Raw genomic sequence first — 17252 nt, 5'->3', positions numbered from 1 at the left:
ATTTGGTGCTTCTTTTTGCTAACCAGGAGGATACACCATACCTAGACACATTTATTTGAGCAATTAGAGAGTTTACTGTACATTTATTCAGATTAATTTGTACATGTTTTATTACTAGATGAATCTTTTACTTGTGATTTATGTCAAGCTCTATTTGGATATGAATTCAATCAAAAATGCACAAAACTCAGCATTTTAATATTTTATTTAAAAAAAACAACCATAACTGTTTTGGATACATAAACTTTTTTTCTTATCAAACCATAGTTTGCATTTAAAGCCGATGTATTAAACAAAGGCAGTAGTAGCTGCAGTTAGTGAATTGAACTGATTATTTCTGGTCACCATGTCCCTCAGGATTTAGAACTAGTAGATCTTGTCTTCTCACACCTAGTTTTTATTCACACATTGGAAGAAAAAAAAAACCCAGAAAAACTAGTTTGCCAACTCCCCAGGTGGTTCCTTAACTTTAAATGAACTAGTTGAATAAACTGAAAAGAAGAAAATATTCTCTCTACACCTGCAGAAGAGGCGACCGCTGTCAAAAGCTGGTTTAGACCTTCAGCAAACTCTGGTTCATGGTGCTTATCCCAGGTTTTCCAGCAGTTCGGTGGTCTGACCGTCATTAAAACTTGGCAGCAAATATGTCCTGCTTAGTATTAAGTTTTATATGTAACATGTCATTGTAAGAGACAAGTTTAGGCTTCAACACAGGTTTATTTGTAAAAATACATAAATAAATAAACCTGTTTTTATTTAAATAATCAAAATTTGATCTTTTCAGATTTTTTTTTTTTTTTTAAAGTCACAGCATATCCCCCCAGCTGGGACCCATCCCTGGGCTCAGTTTATTACTAAAACCTGGCGCAAATAGTCCACGGCAAGGTTCCAAACCATAGTCCATTTATCACCCCCAGCGCATATAGTCCTTAAAATCCCTTGACATCTGGTCCATCAATGGAGCACACACCAGTGTCTTCCACCACATCTGGACTCTTCTTTGGTCCTCTCCTGTCCTTCTACCATGTCAGCCAGCCAAGGTGTTCCAGCTGGAGCGCAAACCCACTCTTCCCAGCAGCAGCACCCACAGCCTCTCCCCTGGGAGTTCATCGTCACCAGGGAAATATCCAGCACTCGTCCTGTTCTGTTACCTTTCATCTCTAGCAGATCTACCGTACCATTGTTCCCCTGGTCCTCAGCTCTCTCTGGCTCCAGCATGGGGACAGCAGCGGGTAAATCCATCTGCCACTTCCCTGTCTTCAGCCTTCCCCTAGCAACATCCTGTAACTTCCTTCAAGGACTTCTTCCTCCTCACTGATTCTCCCTGACCCTCTATAGCTCCAAGCGCTGCCCTGCCCCCTTAACCGGCCAAACGTGGGTCACCTGTTCTAGCACAGGGGCACTGGACCAGCTTCATTTAAAGGGGTTGGCTTGTTACTGTGTGTCCCTTCCAATGAGCTCCTGTACCCGTTTGGGAACCTCTGTGCTGGGCCACGATCTGAGAGGGGAGAACCCCAAGGAGGGAAGAGGCTGGTTAAGCAGAACCCAGGTGGGAGCAGAGAACTCAAACTAATGGCATTAAACTGAGGGAAAATATCATCTAGCCCCAAAGAATCTAACTCCAGAGATCTATTTCCCCAAGGGAAGCCCTGGGGAGAGTCTGTAAAGAATACAGACCCGGCCTCCTTCATCTACAGGTAGTGGAAGGTGTGCCCCCAATAAAGCTTTTCCAGGCCTCGTTCCTAAGAGTCTCCAAGTTTTGACTCCACAGCACGTCCCGTCCCCATTGTACAGGCATCGGATTTACTGCAGATCCAGCGTCTCCCTGTGCTGCACCGCGAGCTGCCGAACCAGCCGTCATCCACCAGAAAAGCACAGTCACCACCTCCTCTTATCGGAAACCTGCAACACAGACCCCAGGGCTGCGAGTCAGGGCGGGGCTGGGCATTGCCCATCAGTCACAGACAGGGGGAGACACCGCCACAGGGCGGGGCAGCCAGAGGAGCAGCTGCACCCAGAGGCATCGGCCGGACTTTAGACTCCTCCCTGGCACAAGGGGAAAAATAAAGGTGTAGGAAACACAGGTAGTGGCTATTGCAGGGCAGGGAGAGGAGAAAGCGGGTGGGGCTGAAAGACGACAGCTGGGGCTTCCAGTGATGTCTTTGTGCTGGTAGATATTAGGCACGACTTGCGCACGGCTCAGCTTTGCCTGACGCTCTCCCCGTGCCCCAACTTTCTCTCCAGGCCCATTCGGCCCAGAGGGGAGAGAGTCCACAGGCCTCTCCCATGGCAGCGAGCAGCAGCAGCTCTCTGTGGAGAAGAGTTTGAGCCGATCCTCCCCAGGACGCTGGGGGACTGTCAGAGAGGCCGGGGGCCTGTTTCAAACCCCATGGGCTGTCAGGACAGACTGTTAGTAGTGAAATGAGATTTCTCCCTACAACATTCCCACGGAGAGAATCTCAAATTACCCCAACAGTGAAGGACACTGTTCATCTCCAAACACCACTCTTCAGAGTGGGCTTAGGGAGTCTAACTTCCACCCGGACAGCCCAATGGGGACGGGGGAGCTCCGGTTAGTGTCTCCTCCGGCAGTCTCCCTTGTGCCCAGAACTGTGGTGCATTGTAAACCCCGTGGGGCAGGGACCATCTTTCTGTTCTGTGATCGTACAGCGCCTGGCACTATGGGGCCCTGGTCTACGGGCGCTACGTTACTACAAATTACAAACAATGATAACACTGTGTGGGGGACTCAAACGCTGCTGGAATATTGGTTTTAGTCCATGAAAACCAAATACCAAGAAGACACATTCCCACACCCCCAAACAACCTTGGTTAAATATAGTCTTCCTCTTTTGGTAGCACGGCAGGCACCTGTGATCTAACCCAGAAAATGTTACTGGAGGGACGCTGTAGTGAGGGGGTGATGGGCGGAGAGAGAGCCACGACCGCCCACCTGGTGGGCAGAACTGGGATACCTGGGGCCACCCCGCCGGAAGCAGAGGGGCGGGGCAGGAACAGGAACTATAAAAGGCCAGCCCACGAGCTCAGTTGGGGCAGAGCTGCCGGAGGAGCAGGATGTCTCTCCCCTGCTCCTGGACCTGATGGAGGCGGCTCCTGTGCCAGAGACCCGGAAGGGCTGTCAGAGCTGCCAGACACCGGGGACACCGAGGAGCTGCTGGGGCTACCGCCTGCCCTTTACCCGAGCAAGACCGACGACAGCCCCCGAATGCAGGTACCCGGACTGGGAGTGGAGGAAGGGGCCCAGGGAAGCTGAATAGGGTTTGGCTCTGTGACTGATTGCAAGCCGGCCAGCTTGTGAACAGATTTCCCCGCTGACTCAGTGGCAGACCACTCTGCCACTGTTAGGGCCCTGGGCTGGGATGCTGTGGAGCGGGAGGGCCTGCGTCCCCCTACCCCCCACTGTCTGGGGTGGCAGCCCCCCCACTTTGTGGTCAGGAGTCTGGCACTGGTCTGGCACCTGCCTGAACTAGGACGCCAGATGGTTTGCTGACTCCCACCAGAGAGTTCATCTCCCCTAAACTGCTGTGTGGCTCTGCATGACAGCCGGCCAGAGCCCCTTACCTGAGCTGATCACTGCCCCGCCCTGACTGGGGGCCCCGGGCGAATACACTCTCTGCGACTGCCTGAGTGACAGCCGGCCAGAGCCCCTTACCTGAACTGATCACTGCCCCGCCCTGACTGGGGCTCTGGGCGAATACACTCTCTGCGACTGCCTGAGTGACAGCCGGCCAGAGCCCCCCTGGATCACTGCCCCGCCCTGACTGGGGGTCCTGGGCGAATACACTCTCTGCGACTGCCTGAGTGACAGCCGGCCAGAGCCCCACTGGATCACTGCCCCGCCCTGACTGAGGGCCCCGGGCATACAGACTTATCGCTGCTCGGCTGGACTGCAGGCCTGGGACACTAACTGTGAGCCAGTTTTCCCCTGGACCGAAGTGCTCTGGAAGCATGGTAGCGAAGGGGCGTGGTCTCCTGCCCTGACAGACAGGGAGAGCCGTGACTGCCTTACAGAAAGGGACTCACCGGTTGTCGAATTCGGTGCCGTTGGGCCACATCCAGGCCTGGCCTGGCTCCCTCTGGAGGCCAACCCAACGGTCGAGGAAGCTCTTATAGCGCAGCAGGAAATTCTGAAAAATAAGACAAGTCAGATTATGTTTCGGTCCCTGGCTGTGGTGCTCACCTGCCCCTGTGGCTCTGTGTGGCCCCTTCTCAGCAGTTCAGGTTCGGATGGGCCACCCGTAGTTTGCCAGCTGAGAGCCCTGGGTCCGATGACGCCAGCCCAGCCCACGCTGGGGGGAGTGAGAACAAGGCCCAGTCTAACGAACCAGCTGTGGGTTGTGAAGTCAGGACTCAGTAACAGCAGGAGTTCTCCCCTCCACTGGTCCCCTGCTAGGCTGGTAGGGGTCAGAGCTGGCAGCTCCGCTCCTCTGACAGCAGCTTCAGCCGGTGAACCGATCGCTGGCTGAGAATCCCGGTTTGTTGGACGTCCCATCAGACTGGGGCCTGCTCAGCTGGGAGCCTGGGGACACGTGCAGGAGCTGGGGGCTGCTCAGAGGCCATTTTATCCCATCTGTCTCCATCCCCACATCCATGTTTACATGGACAGACCTGCCCCTGCCCCATCCTTCTCCACTCCCCTCTGGGGCTGGGCAGCTGCTGGGCTTTGCAGGCACCTCTGCCCTCCTTGCCAGGCTCCTTCCCAGCAGCTTTGCACAGAGCGACCCCCCCACCCCCAGAGAGGCGGGAGCTGCTCTGAGGAAGGGCAGAGCTCACTCCCTGCACAGCCCAAGAGCCTGAGTGCTTCCTCCGGCAGGCACACGGAGCCCCCACCCCACTGAGTCACTGGCTGTGGGGAGCTGCAGAGGCAGGTTCTCCACTGTCCAGGAGCTGACCAGGCCGGCCCAGGCCTACAGAGGGGGATCCTCCCGCCTGGGGCTCTGGGAAAGGGGAGCCGGGCTGGGAGTGAGTGATCCTGACTGTGAGCTCAGCTCGAGACAGGCCTGGGATTCAGCCACCAGAAACACTCTCAGGAGAGGCAACCGGGCAGTTTCTGGAACCCCTGGGGTTGAGCCCAGCCCGATTCCAGCCCTGCCAGGCCCAGTCAGTTGGGATAAAGCATCTGCCGCTCTCACCTTTTCCTGCTCACTGTCGATCCCAGCCAGGGAGGCGCTGAGTGCAGAGCACTGGCTCTGGCTGTAGGTCCAGTTCCCTTCAGTCTCTGAGAAATAATAGCATTTCCCTCGGTATCCGATCCAGCCGTCCGGGCAGCTGGGCCCAGCAGCACCCACAGGTGGTTTGGATTTTTCCACTGACAAAGAAGCAAGTAACACAGGGTCAGAGACTGTTTCCCCTACCCCCAGCCTGACTCTGTATCTGAGTGAATGAGGGGAGAGAATCCCTCCGATCCAGGCTGCAGGCTCCTTACGCCCCTGACCGCTGTGCTGAGGGAGGAAATAGACCGTTTGAAACAAGGGATGGGCACCGACTCCCTCCTCTTTAGTGGCTTAGCTTCTGGGGGTCAAATTCACAGACAGCGCAGATGACAAGCAACCCAGAGCAGAGTGCAGCAACAGCACATTCACCGTGAAGGCGTGGAGCAGGCAGGCAGGGGAGCGTTACCTGATGGCCGGCACAGACAAATATTGACCCCATCTAAAGATAAAGTTCAATAAGATGGTGTGGGACACTCGGTCTAACCACCCCAGGGACGTTCTGCTAACCCAGCTCGCTGCCCCCCTCCCCAGGCTCTTTGCTTTAGAGCTGCACCTTGGGATGAAGATGGGATTAAACCGGAGTGGGCAAACTTTTTGGCCCGAGGGCCACATCTGGGTATGGAAATTGTATGGCAGGCCATGAATGCTCACAAAATGGGGGTTGGGGTGCAGGAGGGGGTGAGTGCTCCAGCTAGGGGTGCGGGCTCTGTGGGGGGGCAGAAATGAGGAGTCCAGAGTGCAGGAGGTGGTTCTGGGCAGGGGGTTGGGGTGTGGGATGGGGGGCTCCAGTTGGGGGTGCAGGCTCTGGGGTGGGGATGAGGGGTTGGGAGTGCAGGAGGGGGGTCCCAGCCTGGGTTTGGAGGTTGGGAGGGGGATCAGGGCTGGGGGTTGGGGCAAGGGAGGGGCTCAGGGGTTCCAGTGGCTCTTACCTCAAGCAGCTCCTGGAAGCAGCGGCATATCCCCCCTCCAGCACCTATGCGGAATGTGGCCAGGCAACTCTGCATGCTGCCCTGTCCACAGGCGCCGCCCCTGCAGCTCCCATTGGCCATGGTTCCAGGCCAATGGGAGCTGCAGGGGCACCGCCTGGGGCAGGGGCAATGTACAGAGCCACTTGGCTTCCCCTAGGCATAGGTGCCAGAGGGGGGACATGCTGCTGCTGCTTCTGGGATCCGTGTGGAGCCACAGCACACATGGAGCAGGGCAAGCCCTGGACCCCGCTCCCCAGCGGGAGCTCGAGGGCCGGATTACAATGTCTGAAGGGCCTGATGTGGCCCCCGAGCTGTAGTTTTCCCACCCCCAGATTAGACCCATGTCAGGAAACAAACCCTGACTGCACCAATCAGTGCAAGGGACCGGCTCCCAGAGAATCTGACACTAGACCCAACCCAGCAGAGGTGTGTTTTATGTAAGTGTCTGCACCAGTAAGAATCCCCAGCATTTCCCAGCCCTGGGTGGGGGGGACTAGCACAGCCCAGAGCATTTTATCCTGGGCTTAAAGGAAGCCTGTGCAGAGTATTCGGAGCCACGTGAATTAGTTTTAAACAAGCGCTGTAATTCTCAGGGACAAACATGGCCACACGGTGGCACCAGAACCTCAGAAATGGGAACAGTCTCTAGATTGACAGTGGTTCCCAGGACCCCAAACTGGACGCTCCCACTTCTGGGGGGTGGATATGGGTCATAGAATCATAGAATATCAGAGTTGGAAGGGACCTCAAGAGGTCATCTAGTCCAACCCCCTGCTCAAAGAAGGACCAATTCCCAGCTAAATCATCCCAGCCAGGGCTTTGTCAAGCGGGGCCTTAAAAACCTCCAAGGAAGGAGACTCCACTACCTCCCTAGGTAACGCATTCCAGTGTTTCACCACCCTCCTAGTGAAATAGTTTTTCCTGATATCCAACCTGGACCTCCCCCACTGCAACTTGAGACCATTGCTCCTTGTTCTGTCATCTGCCACCACTGAGAACAGCCGAGCTCCATCCTCTTTGGACCCCCCCTTCAGGTAGTTGAAGGCTGCTATCAAATCCCCCCTCATTCTTCTCTTCTGGAGACTAAACAATCCCAGTTCCCTCAGCCTCTCCTCATAAGTCATGTGCTCCAGACCCCTCATCATTTTTGTTGCCCTCCGCTGGACTCTTTCCAATTTTTCCACATCCTTCTTGTAGTGTGGGGACCAAAACTGGACACAGTATTCCAGATGAGGCCTCACCAATGTCGAATAAAGGGGAACGATCACATTCCTCGATCTGCTGGCAATGCCCCTACTTATACTGCCCAAAATGCCGTTAGCCTTCTTGGCAACAAGAGCACACTGTTGACTCATATCCAGCTTCTCGTCCACTGTGACCCCTAGGTCCTTTTCTGCAGAACTGCTACCTAGCCATTCGGTCCCTAGTCTGTAGCAGTGCATGGGATTTTTCCGTCCTAAGTGCAGGACTCTGCACTTGTCCTTGTTGAACCTCATCAGGTTTTTTTCGGCCCAATCCTCTAATTTGTCTAGGTCCCTCTGTATCCGATCCCTACCCTCTAGTGTATCTACCACGCCTCCTAGTTTAGTGTCATCTGCAAACTTGCTGAGAGTGCAGTCCACACCATCCTCCAGATCATTAATAAAGATATTAAACAAAACCGGCCCCAGGACCGACCCTTGGGGCACTCCGCTTAAAACCGGCTGCCAACTAGACATGGAGCCATTGATCACTACCTGTTGAGCCCAACGATCTAGCCAGCTTTCTATCCACCTTACAGTCCATTCATCCAGCCCATACTTCCTTAACTTGGCGGCAAGAATACTGTGGGAGACCGTATCAAAAGCTTTGCTAAAGTCAAGGAATAACACATCCATTGCTTTCCCCTCATCCACAGAGCCAGTTATCTCCTCATAGAAGGCAATTAGGTTAGTCAGGCATGACTTCCCCTTCGTGAATCCATGCTGACTGTTCCTGATCACTTTCCTCTCCTCTAAATGTTTCATAATTGATTCCTTGAGAACCTGCTCCATGATTTTTCCAGGGACTGAGGTGAGGCTGACTGGCCTGTAGTTCCCCGGATCCTCCTTCTTCCCTTTTTTAAAGATGGGCACTACATTAGCCTTTTTCCAGTCATCTGGGACCTCCCCCGATTGCCATGAGTTTTCAAAAATAATGGCTAATGGCTCTGCAATCTCACCTGCCAACTCCTTTAGCACCCTCGGATGCAGCGCATCCGGCCCCATGGACTTGTGCACGTCCAGTTTTTCTAAATAGTCCCGAACCACTTCTTTCTCCACAGAGGGCTGGTCACCTTCTCCCCATGCTGTACTGCCCAGATCAGCAAGGATTTCACTGTTTAGCCAAGCTGGTCGCCTGCCATATTTACTATTTTCTACACATCGGGATGGTTTGTTCCTGCAACCTCAATAAGGATTCTTTAAAATACAGCCAGCTCTCCTGGACCCCTTTGCCCTTCATGTTATTCTCCCAGGGGATCCTGCCCATCTGTTCCCTGAGGGAGTCAAAGTCTGCTTTTCTGAAGTCCAGGGTCCGTATTCTGCTGCTCTCCTTTCTTCCTTGTGTCAGGATCCTGAACTCGACCATCTCATGGTCACTGCCTCCCAGGTTCCCATCCACTTTTGCTTCCCCTACTAGTTCTTCCCTGTTTGTGAGCAGCAGGTCAAGAAAAGCTTTGCCCCTAGTTGGTTCCTCCAGCACTTGCACCAGGAAATTGTCCCCTACGCTTTCCAAAAATTTCCTGGATTGCCTGTGCACCGCTGTATTGCTCTCCCAGCAGATATCAGGGTGATTAAAGTCTCCCATGAGAACCAGGGTCTGCGATCTAGCAACTTCTGCTAGTTGCCAGAAGAAAGCCTCGTCCACCTCATCCCCCTGGTCTGGTGGTCTATAGCAGACTCCAACCACGACATCACCCTTGTTGCTCACACTTCTCAACTTTATCCAGAGACTCTCAGGTTTTTCTGCAGTTTCATACCGGAGCTCTGAGCAGTCATACTCCTCTCTTACATACAACGCAACTCCCCCACCTTTTCTGCCCTGCCTGTCCTTCCTGAACAGTTTATATCCATCCATGACAGTACTCCAGTCATGTGAGTTATCCCACCAAGTCTCTGTTATTCCAATCACATCATAGTTCCCTGACTGTGCCAGGACTTCCAGTTCTCCCTGCTTGTTTCCCAGGTTTCTTGCATTTGTGTATAGGCACAAGGGTCAGTCCCCTGGGGGCAGGGAGGGAGCTTCACCCAGCTTTGCTCTGCCCCCAGTCCCAGCTGCCCGGAGAGTAAAAGTCCACAAAAAGAACAGGAGTACTTGTGGCACCTTAGAGACTAACAAATTTATTAGAGCATAAGCTTTCGTGGACTACAGCCCACTTCTTCGGATGCATATAGAATGGAACATATATTGAGGATATATATATTACACACATACAGAGAGCATGAACAGGTGGGAGTTGTCTTACCAACTCTGAGAGGCCAATTAAGTAAGAGAAAAAAAACTTTTGAAGTGATAATCAAGCTAGCCCAGTACAGACAGTTTGATAAGTGTGAGAATACTTACAAGGGGAGATAGATTCAATGTTTGTAATGGCTCAGCCATTCCCAGTAAAAGTCTGGTTACCCGCAGTAACTATCTTCCACCATGTGGGGCGGGAAGAGCCTGGAGGAGCACTCGGAAAAGGCTCCAAAGAGAGGTACCAGCAGCTCCCCAGTCCTGCCCCACTCACCCCCCCTACTCTGGCTCCCCCTCCTCCATCCTGCCCCACTCACCCCGCATACTTAAAAACATGTTAACCAGGCGTTCTGGGCTCAATATGCCACCATGAGGGACATAACGAACAAAACAGCATTAGCATTGTGGTGTTGTAAACAACAAATATTAGCTATTATGCTAACAAAAAGGAAAATGAACTGGGTACAAGCTAAAGATATAACCGTCTTAACTCCTCTGCTAACAAAACATAAAAATAACCTTTTCCTCCCTTATGTTTCTGAATGGTACAAGGCCCTGAAATCAAACATGTACACATCAACCCTCATGGAACACATCACTATACAAGTAATATGGGTCCAACCACACAAATCTAAAGTTACTCTGGCCCTTCATAGCCCTCCCAGTTCTTCAGGGCAAACATCTTTGGGCTCCTCAATTGGTGGGAGTGTATTTAAATAAACACGGAAAAATCATAAACCATGGCTTGTGTTCCAGGTGAACTGCACAACAATGGGTATGTCCCACCTTACCAAAATTAAGAGCCCTGCTCCTTACAACATAAAAGCTTGGCAACTTATTACTGAAATAAACTAAATAACGGTACCACAAAAGTGTATTTTAATAAAAAAAGTTGTGCCTATGCCATTAAATTAAAAAGGCTTGTATGGCAAAACAAATACATCTCAAAACCGCCCGTAAAACAGTGTATGTGGAATAGAACTATGTTAAAAACTCCCACCCTAACCTATTCCTTCCCAACTCATAAGAATAAAAAAACTAACACACTAAATACCAGTAATATTCTAAACTTTAACTTCACTTTGGAATTCAATGAAACAAATCTGTACAAACTAATACAAAAAAAATAAACAAATTAGCCAATTAACTGAAGCCACACGGACCCAGGTTAAAAGGCTGTACTTTAAGCTAAAACCACAAGCTCACATTGTTTCCCAATATATAGTCTTAAAACAATTGCATAAAGTGTCACCCATTCAATGCCCCTGGATTGAAGGGTCAAAAGGGGGACAATGTAGAACCAATGTGAATGAAATTGTTTTTAGTTATTCTGTTCACCATTTCATTACACTTGCCATTTTGCCTACATTGTAACTTCTGTGCCATATTGTGATTCAAACCCCATTTTAAAACGCTTACTCCATTTTGTAAGGGCTTGCTGCAACCTTCATTTTTGCAAACCCTGCTGTAATTTTATTAGTCTAGTTAAGATGTGTGAATGAGGGATTTATGGGTGATAGAATCAACCTCCAGCACCAGCCCGTCCTGATGAGATAAAATTGAAATACCAACGGCTGAAGAACTAGACAACAGCCCTAACTCAAGCAAGAAGCATCCACCTTAAAAAGAAAAAAACAGAAGGAAGATCAAAGCCAGGTCCCAGGCTGACAGTCACACCTGCAATTGAGGGGTGATCAAGCACTAAACCCAGAGGCGGCGTGACACAGCGAGACCTAGAAACTTTGAATCCAAACTAAACTCCTATAAAAAAGGAAGGGTGAGATGAGAGATTTTTGGGTAACGTTCTGCTATCAACATCAAGGAGCATCGGTGCGCGCCCGACAGAGACCCAGCTCCTCCTCGCGCTCAGCTTTCCTGGCCAGTTAGCTGCCACGAGCTACGATCCCAAGCTGCGAACTCAAACTACAATCAGAACTGGTAACTATCGTGTGTGTGTGTGTGTGTGTGCTAATAGTTACAGATTACTAATAAATGTGGCATCTTTGTCTTGACCCCTAAAACAATCCTGTATAAGTTTGTGGAACAACACACTCACCCCCCCTACTCTGGCTCCCCCTCCTCCATCCTGCCCCACTCACCCCTGGCCCTGGCTGCTGGGGGAGGGGCATGGACTGGGTAAGGGTGTGTGTGATTGAGACAGTTTGGGGACCACTGACTGGGCTGAGCTGGGTTAAAAAGGTCAGTGCCAAAGTCACCCTGTCCAGAGACAGTTCAGCTGGGATTTCCCCAGCAGCCTCAAGCCAGCGAGTCTGTCACAGGCTCCCAGGGGATTTCAATGGGCACCAACTCCCGCAGCCTCCTTTTGGAGAACCCACCCCCACCTCCTTCCCCCAGTGCAGCAGCAGGGACCAGGTCACAAACTCCTGGGAAAGCCTGCTGAAGCTTAACCCTTTCAGGGAAGGAGCAGCGGTGCGGTCAGTCAGGCCTAACACCCAGGGTAAATCTGAAGGGCCCGTGCAGTCGGTGAATTCTCAGAGGTAGGGAGGGTTATTGGGTCACTAACAGGGAAGCCAGGACAAGCCATTCTAGACCCACTGGAGTCACTGGTTAGTAGCGTCCCTGCCTCCCAACAGACAGTCCAGGGGAGCAGAGCCTGGGTGGACCAAGCACTTACCTGCTAAAAGTGCTGCTAGAGTAACGATGACGATGATCAAAACTGTGAAGGAAGCTGGGACTAGGACTTGACAGGAAGCTCGTTTCCTGAGCGTGTTAGATCCAGGGCCTGAAAGAGACAAAGCCATGAGTGCTTCTGGGGAGCAGACTCATTAACCGTAGCCGTGCCTGAGCCGCTGTCAGCAAATATCTATTGCGATTCCCAGGTGCTCTGAGTCGGAGAAACAAGGGGTTCGGTTTTTCTATTTGCAGCTACAATACAACCAGGCTCACAGCATTCAACAGAAGAGTCCCTGGGAGACCCCGAGGGGAGCCAGGCAGGGACAGACCCACTGGGTTCTCTCAGGCTCCTTCTCTAGCTCCAAGTGCAGTTACATGAGGGCAGAGCAGCAAAGAGATCAGATGTAGAACAGAAACTCTAAATCTCCTCCCTGCCCCCCACACAGGAGCCTCTGTGCTGAGAGTCCGAAGCAACCCCAGACTAAGGTAGGGTTACCATATTTCAGCAAGCAAAAAAGAGGATGGGAGGAGCCCCGCCCCTGCCCTGTCCTAGCCCCGCCCCTGCCCCTCCCACTTTCTGCCCCCCTCAGAGCCCCCAACTCTCCCCCCGCTCCTTGTCCCCTGTCTGCCCCCTCCTGGGACCCCTGCTCCTAACTGCCCCCCCAGAACCCCACCCCCTACCTAAGCCTCCCTGCTCCTTGTCCCCTAACTGCCCCCTCCTAAGACCCCTCCCACACCCTAACTGCCCCCCAGGACCCTACCTCCTACCTGTACCCTGACTGCCCAAAACCTTATCCAACCCCCGACCCAGGTCTGCCTTCCCGCTCCTAATATCTGGGGGTCTGGGTCACCCACTCAGCTAAAACAGCTGCTTACCAACTCTTGGCGCAGGGGAGGACGTGGCAGTGGGGGTTTGCTGCCTTTATACAGCTACTTACTCACACCCGCTTCCCACTACACTCCTGATCCTCTTGTCTCCAGTTCAGATCGTTTCTGCCCTTTGTCAGCAGTTTCTCTTCCCTCTAATTTCCTGTTGTTATATGGCCTGCCCAGCTCATTTCTGGGTCACTGTCCTGGGGGGTTTGCAGGTCTCTGGCCTGGTTCCCCACTCCCTGTGCACCATGGTACTGTTTCCCCCCCCCCATCCCTCCGCTATGCACATGTGTGAGGGACGACACAAGGCACAGGGCAGTGGGGGAGAATCAGGCCCATGAAGCATCAGGAACAAACGGGGCCTTTCATTTCAGTGGAGCCCCACTGACACTTCCATAGGGGTCAGCGTTACATGCCTGCTGCTGAAAGGCAGCTATCGGAACCGGGGCAGGCCAAGCAGGATACGTCAAATGTGGATCACAGAGGCCTGAATCTCTCCCCTCTCCCTCCAGTTCCCCCGTCACGCCACTGCCTGTTGAAGCTAGTGGTGGGGGCTTGGAATCAGGGTGGACCGGCAGCCCCCCCATCAGCTCCACACTCCCCTAAGTTCCCTGTGCGGCAGCTTCCCAGCAGACTATTGATTCCCCCCACTGCCATGTGCTGCTCCTGCCCTCTGCCTTGGAGCTGCTCCCGGGAGCCTCCTGCTTGCTGTGCGGGGGGAGGGGTGAGACGAAAAGGGGAGCATATGTCAGCATGTCCCCTGCCCCCCACTCCTTTACCCCATCTTCACAGAGCAGGTGGGGACATGACAGGGCTCAGGACGGAGGGAGCTTGCTGGCAGCAGCTGCTGTCTCAACTTGCTGATCTATTTAAAAAGGCAATGTACTTAGAGGGGGGTCAGCGTTCAGTAACAGAAAATGTGGAAATGGAAAAGGTGCTTAAAGACTTCTTTGTTTCAGTTTTCACCAAGAAGGTTGGTGGTGATTGGACGTCTGACATAGTGAATGACAATGAAAATGAGGTAGGATTAGAGGCAAAAATTGGAAAAGAAAAAGTTAAAAATTGCTTAGACAAATTAGATGTCTTCAAGTCACCAGGACCTGATGAAATGCATCCTAGAATAGTCAAAGAGCTGACAAGATTTCTGAGCCATGAGCGATTATCTTTGAAAAGTCATGGAAGAGATTCCAGAAGACTGGAAAGGGCAAATATAGTGACAATCTATAAAAAGGGAAATAAGGACAACCCGGGGAATTAGAGACCAGTCAGCTTAACTTGTGTACTCAGAAAGATAATGGAGCAAATAAGTAAGCAATCAGTTTGCAAACATCTAGAAGAAAATAAGGTGATAAGTAACAGTCAGCATGGATTTGTCAAGAACAAATCATGTCAAACCAACCTGATAGCTTTCCTTGACAGGGTAACAAGCCTTGTGGATGGGGGGAAGTGGTCAAGGTGATATATCTTGACTTTAGTAAAGTTTTTGATACTGTGTCACATGGACCTTCTTAGAATCAAACCAGGGAAATGCAACCTAGATGGAGCTACAATAAGGTAGGTGCAAAACTGGTTGGAAAACCATTCTCAGAGAGTAGTTATCAATGGTTCACAGTCAGGCTGGAAGGGCATAACGAGTGGGGTCCTGCAGGGATCCGTTCTGGATATGTTTCTGTACAATATCTTCATCAATGATTTAGATAATGGCATAGAGAGCACACTTATAAAGTATGCGGATGATACCAAGCTGGGAGGGGTTGCAAGTGCTTTGGAGGACAGGGTTAAAATTCAAAATGATCTGGAGAAATGGTCGGAAGTAAATAGTATGAAATGCAAGTGCAAAGTACTCCATTTAGGAAGGAACAATCAGTTGCACGCACACAAAATGGGAAATGATTGCCTAGGAAGGAGTACTGCAGAAAGAGATCTGGGGTGTCATAGTGGATCACAAGCTAAATATGAGTCAACCATGTAACACTGCTGCAAAAAAAGGGAACATAATACTGGGATGTATTAGCAGGAGTGTCATAAGCAAGACACGAGAAGTAATTCTTCTTCTCTACTCTGCGTGGATTAGGCCTCAACTGGAGTTTTGTGTTCGGTTCTGGGCATCACATTTCAGGAAAGATGTGGACAAATTGGAGAAAGTCCAGAGAAGAGCAACAAAAATGATTAAAGGTCTAGAAAACATGACCTATGAGGGAAGACTGAAACATGATAACCGTTTTAAAGTACATGAAAGGCTGTTACAAGGAGAAGGGAGAAGAATTTTTCTCCTTAACCTCTGAGGATAGGACAAGAAGCAATGGGCTTAAATTGCAGTAAGGGAGGTTTAGGTTGGTGTGACGTTGAACTCTATATGATTTTATAAAAATATGCTAATGAGTGTGAATATAATGTAACTGGAATATGCTTCACGTAAAAGGTCTCTTGTAAAGTATCTGATAATCTGAGTGTGGTCATCCTATTTGTATAAATGTATCACTCTTGTATCTGAAACTAGAAATGTGAAACATAACTCTGAGGTCCTTTTGTAATTATGCAAAGTGTGGGCTATTAATGGTGGTTTGGAATCTTGATGACTCCCATCAACCAGGACAATTGACTGCAGATGGCTGTGTTTTACTTGTAAGTCTTCCTGTATATGTGTGTGCTGGCAAGTGGGTAATGAAGTCTTACAGTGACATGTGATCATGTCACCTGAACTGGAATCCATCTTTAACCTGGTGCTTTTCCATTGAGAAGGAGGGGTGGGAACCCAGAGAGGGACAAAGGATTCCCCCCCCTTATGCAAAAGATATATAAGTGGGGGGGAACAGAACAAAGGGGGCGGCCATCATGAGAAATTCCTTAGCTACCACCTGAGCTGGAACAAGGGCTGTACCGGGGAAAGGATTGTGCCCAGACTAGGAAGGCGTCCAGTCTGTGAAAGGAACTTATTGAAACATCTCTGAGGGTGAGATTTCAGTTGTATTCAGTTGTATTACTGTATTAGGCTTAGATTTGCATCTTTTATTTTATTTTACTTAGTAATTCACTTTGTTCTGTCTGTTACTACTTGGAACCACTTAAATCCTACTTTCTGTATTTAATAAAATCACTTTTTACTTATTAATTAACCCAGAGTATGTATTAATACCTGGGGGGGGGGAGGCAAACAGCTGTGCATATCTCTCTGTCAATGTTATAGAGGGTGAACAATTTATGAGTTTACCCTGTATACGCTTTATACAGGGTAAAACGGATTTATTTGGGGTTTGGACCCCATTGGGAGTTGGGCATCTGAGTGTTAAAGACAGGAACACTTTTGTAAGTTGCTTTTAGTTAAGTCTGCAGCTTTGGGGCACGTGGTTCAGACCTTGGATCTGTGTTGAAGCAGACTGGCATGTCTGGCTCACCAAGAGAGGCTGGACTTGATGACCTTTCGCGGTCCCTTCCAGTTCTATGAGCTAGGTATGTCTCCATATATTCTATTACGAAGACAGGGTGCTGGAGTCTCAAGCTGGCAGGGAAAGAAGGGGCAGAAGTAGTCTTGGCACATCAGTTGGCAGCTCCCAGGGGAGTTTCTGTGATCAACCCGTCACAGTTGGACATTAGGAAAAACTTCCTAACTGTCAGGGTGGTAAGCACTGGAATAAATTGCCTAGGATGGTTGTGGAATCTCCATCAGTGGAGATTTTTAAAAGCGGGTTGGACAAACACATGTCAGGAATGGTCTAGATCAGAGGTTCTCAAATGGTGGTTCGCGGAACACGCTCTATTTAGGTGGTCCACAGATAGTTTCCTCTAAGGTGCGTGCCTGGGCTGCCATACATGAGATAATGAAAAGCCACCCACCTAATTAGTGGATTCATACAGGTGTGGCTCCACTAATTAGGTACCTGGACCCTGGAGAAGATGCACATGAAAGGTGAGATGGTGGCCCTGGAGGGAATAGGGGGTAGGTGGGAGGGGACAATGGGGTGAAAAGAGGGGGTGGGGGGAATTTGGGACGTCCAGGGCTGCGGTGGCCAGAGTAAGAGGTGACTTTCCCCAGCTCCAGGGCTGCAGCCTTTGGGGAGAGACCCCCTCT

At 50.8% G+C, this 17252-nt stretch overlaps 1 protein-coding gene across 1 annotated transcript; it reads right to left on the bottom strand.

Annotated features, from left to right (window-relative positions):
* Positions 1–187: 187 nt before the first annotated feature.
* On the bottom strand, positions 188–12782 carry LOC117870479 (C-type lectin domain family 2 member D-like). The gene is made up of 4 exons (XM_034757661.1): positions 12312–12782; positions 5154–5329; positions 4045–4148; positions 188–1902 (listed from the first exon to the last, which is right to left on the bottom strand). The coding sequence occupies exons 1-4, from the start codon at positions 12436–12438 to the stop codon at positions 1743–1745; spliced, it is 567 nt and encodes a 188-aa protein (XP_034613552.1). The 5' UTR covers positions 12439–12782; the 3' UTR covers positions 188–1742.
* Between the last annotated feature and the right edge of the window lie 4470 nt (positions 12783–17252).

This window comes from Trachemys scripta, unplaced genomic scaffold, assembly GCF_013100865.1.
Source record: "Trachemys scripta elegans isolate TJP31775 unplaced genomic scaffold, CAS_Tse_1.0 scaffold_28, whole genome shotgun sequence".
Lineage (NCBI taxonomy): Eukaryota > Metazoa > Chordata > Testudines > Emydidae > Trachemys > Trachemys scripta.
Note: the sequence above shows the minus strand (reverse complement) of the source record. Positions and strands in the feature narration are given on the sequence as shown.

Excerpts from the sequence above, each read along its gene's own strand:
- LOC117870479 (XM_034757661.1), bottom strand. The coding sequence starts at position 12,438 with ATGGCTTTGTCTCTTTCAGGCCCTGGATCTAACACGCTCAGGAAACGA. Across the intron at positions 5,330-12,311 it reads TCTAGCAGCACTTTTAGCAG|TGGAAAAATCCAAACCACCT; the intron begins GTAAGTGCTTGG and ends CTTCTTTGTCAG. Across the intron at positions 1,903-4,044 it reads GGCACCGAATTCGACAACCG|GTTTCCGATAAGAGGAGGTG; the intron begins GTGAGTCCCTTT and ends TCTGTGTTGCAG.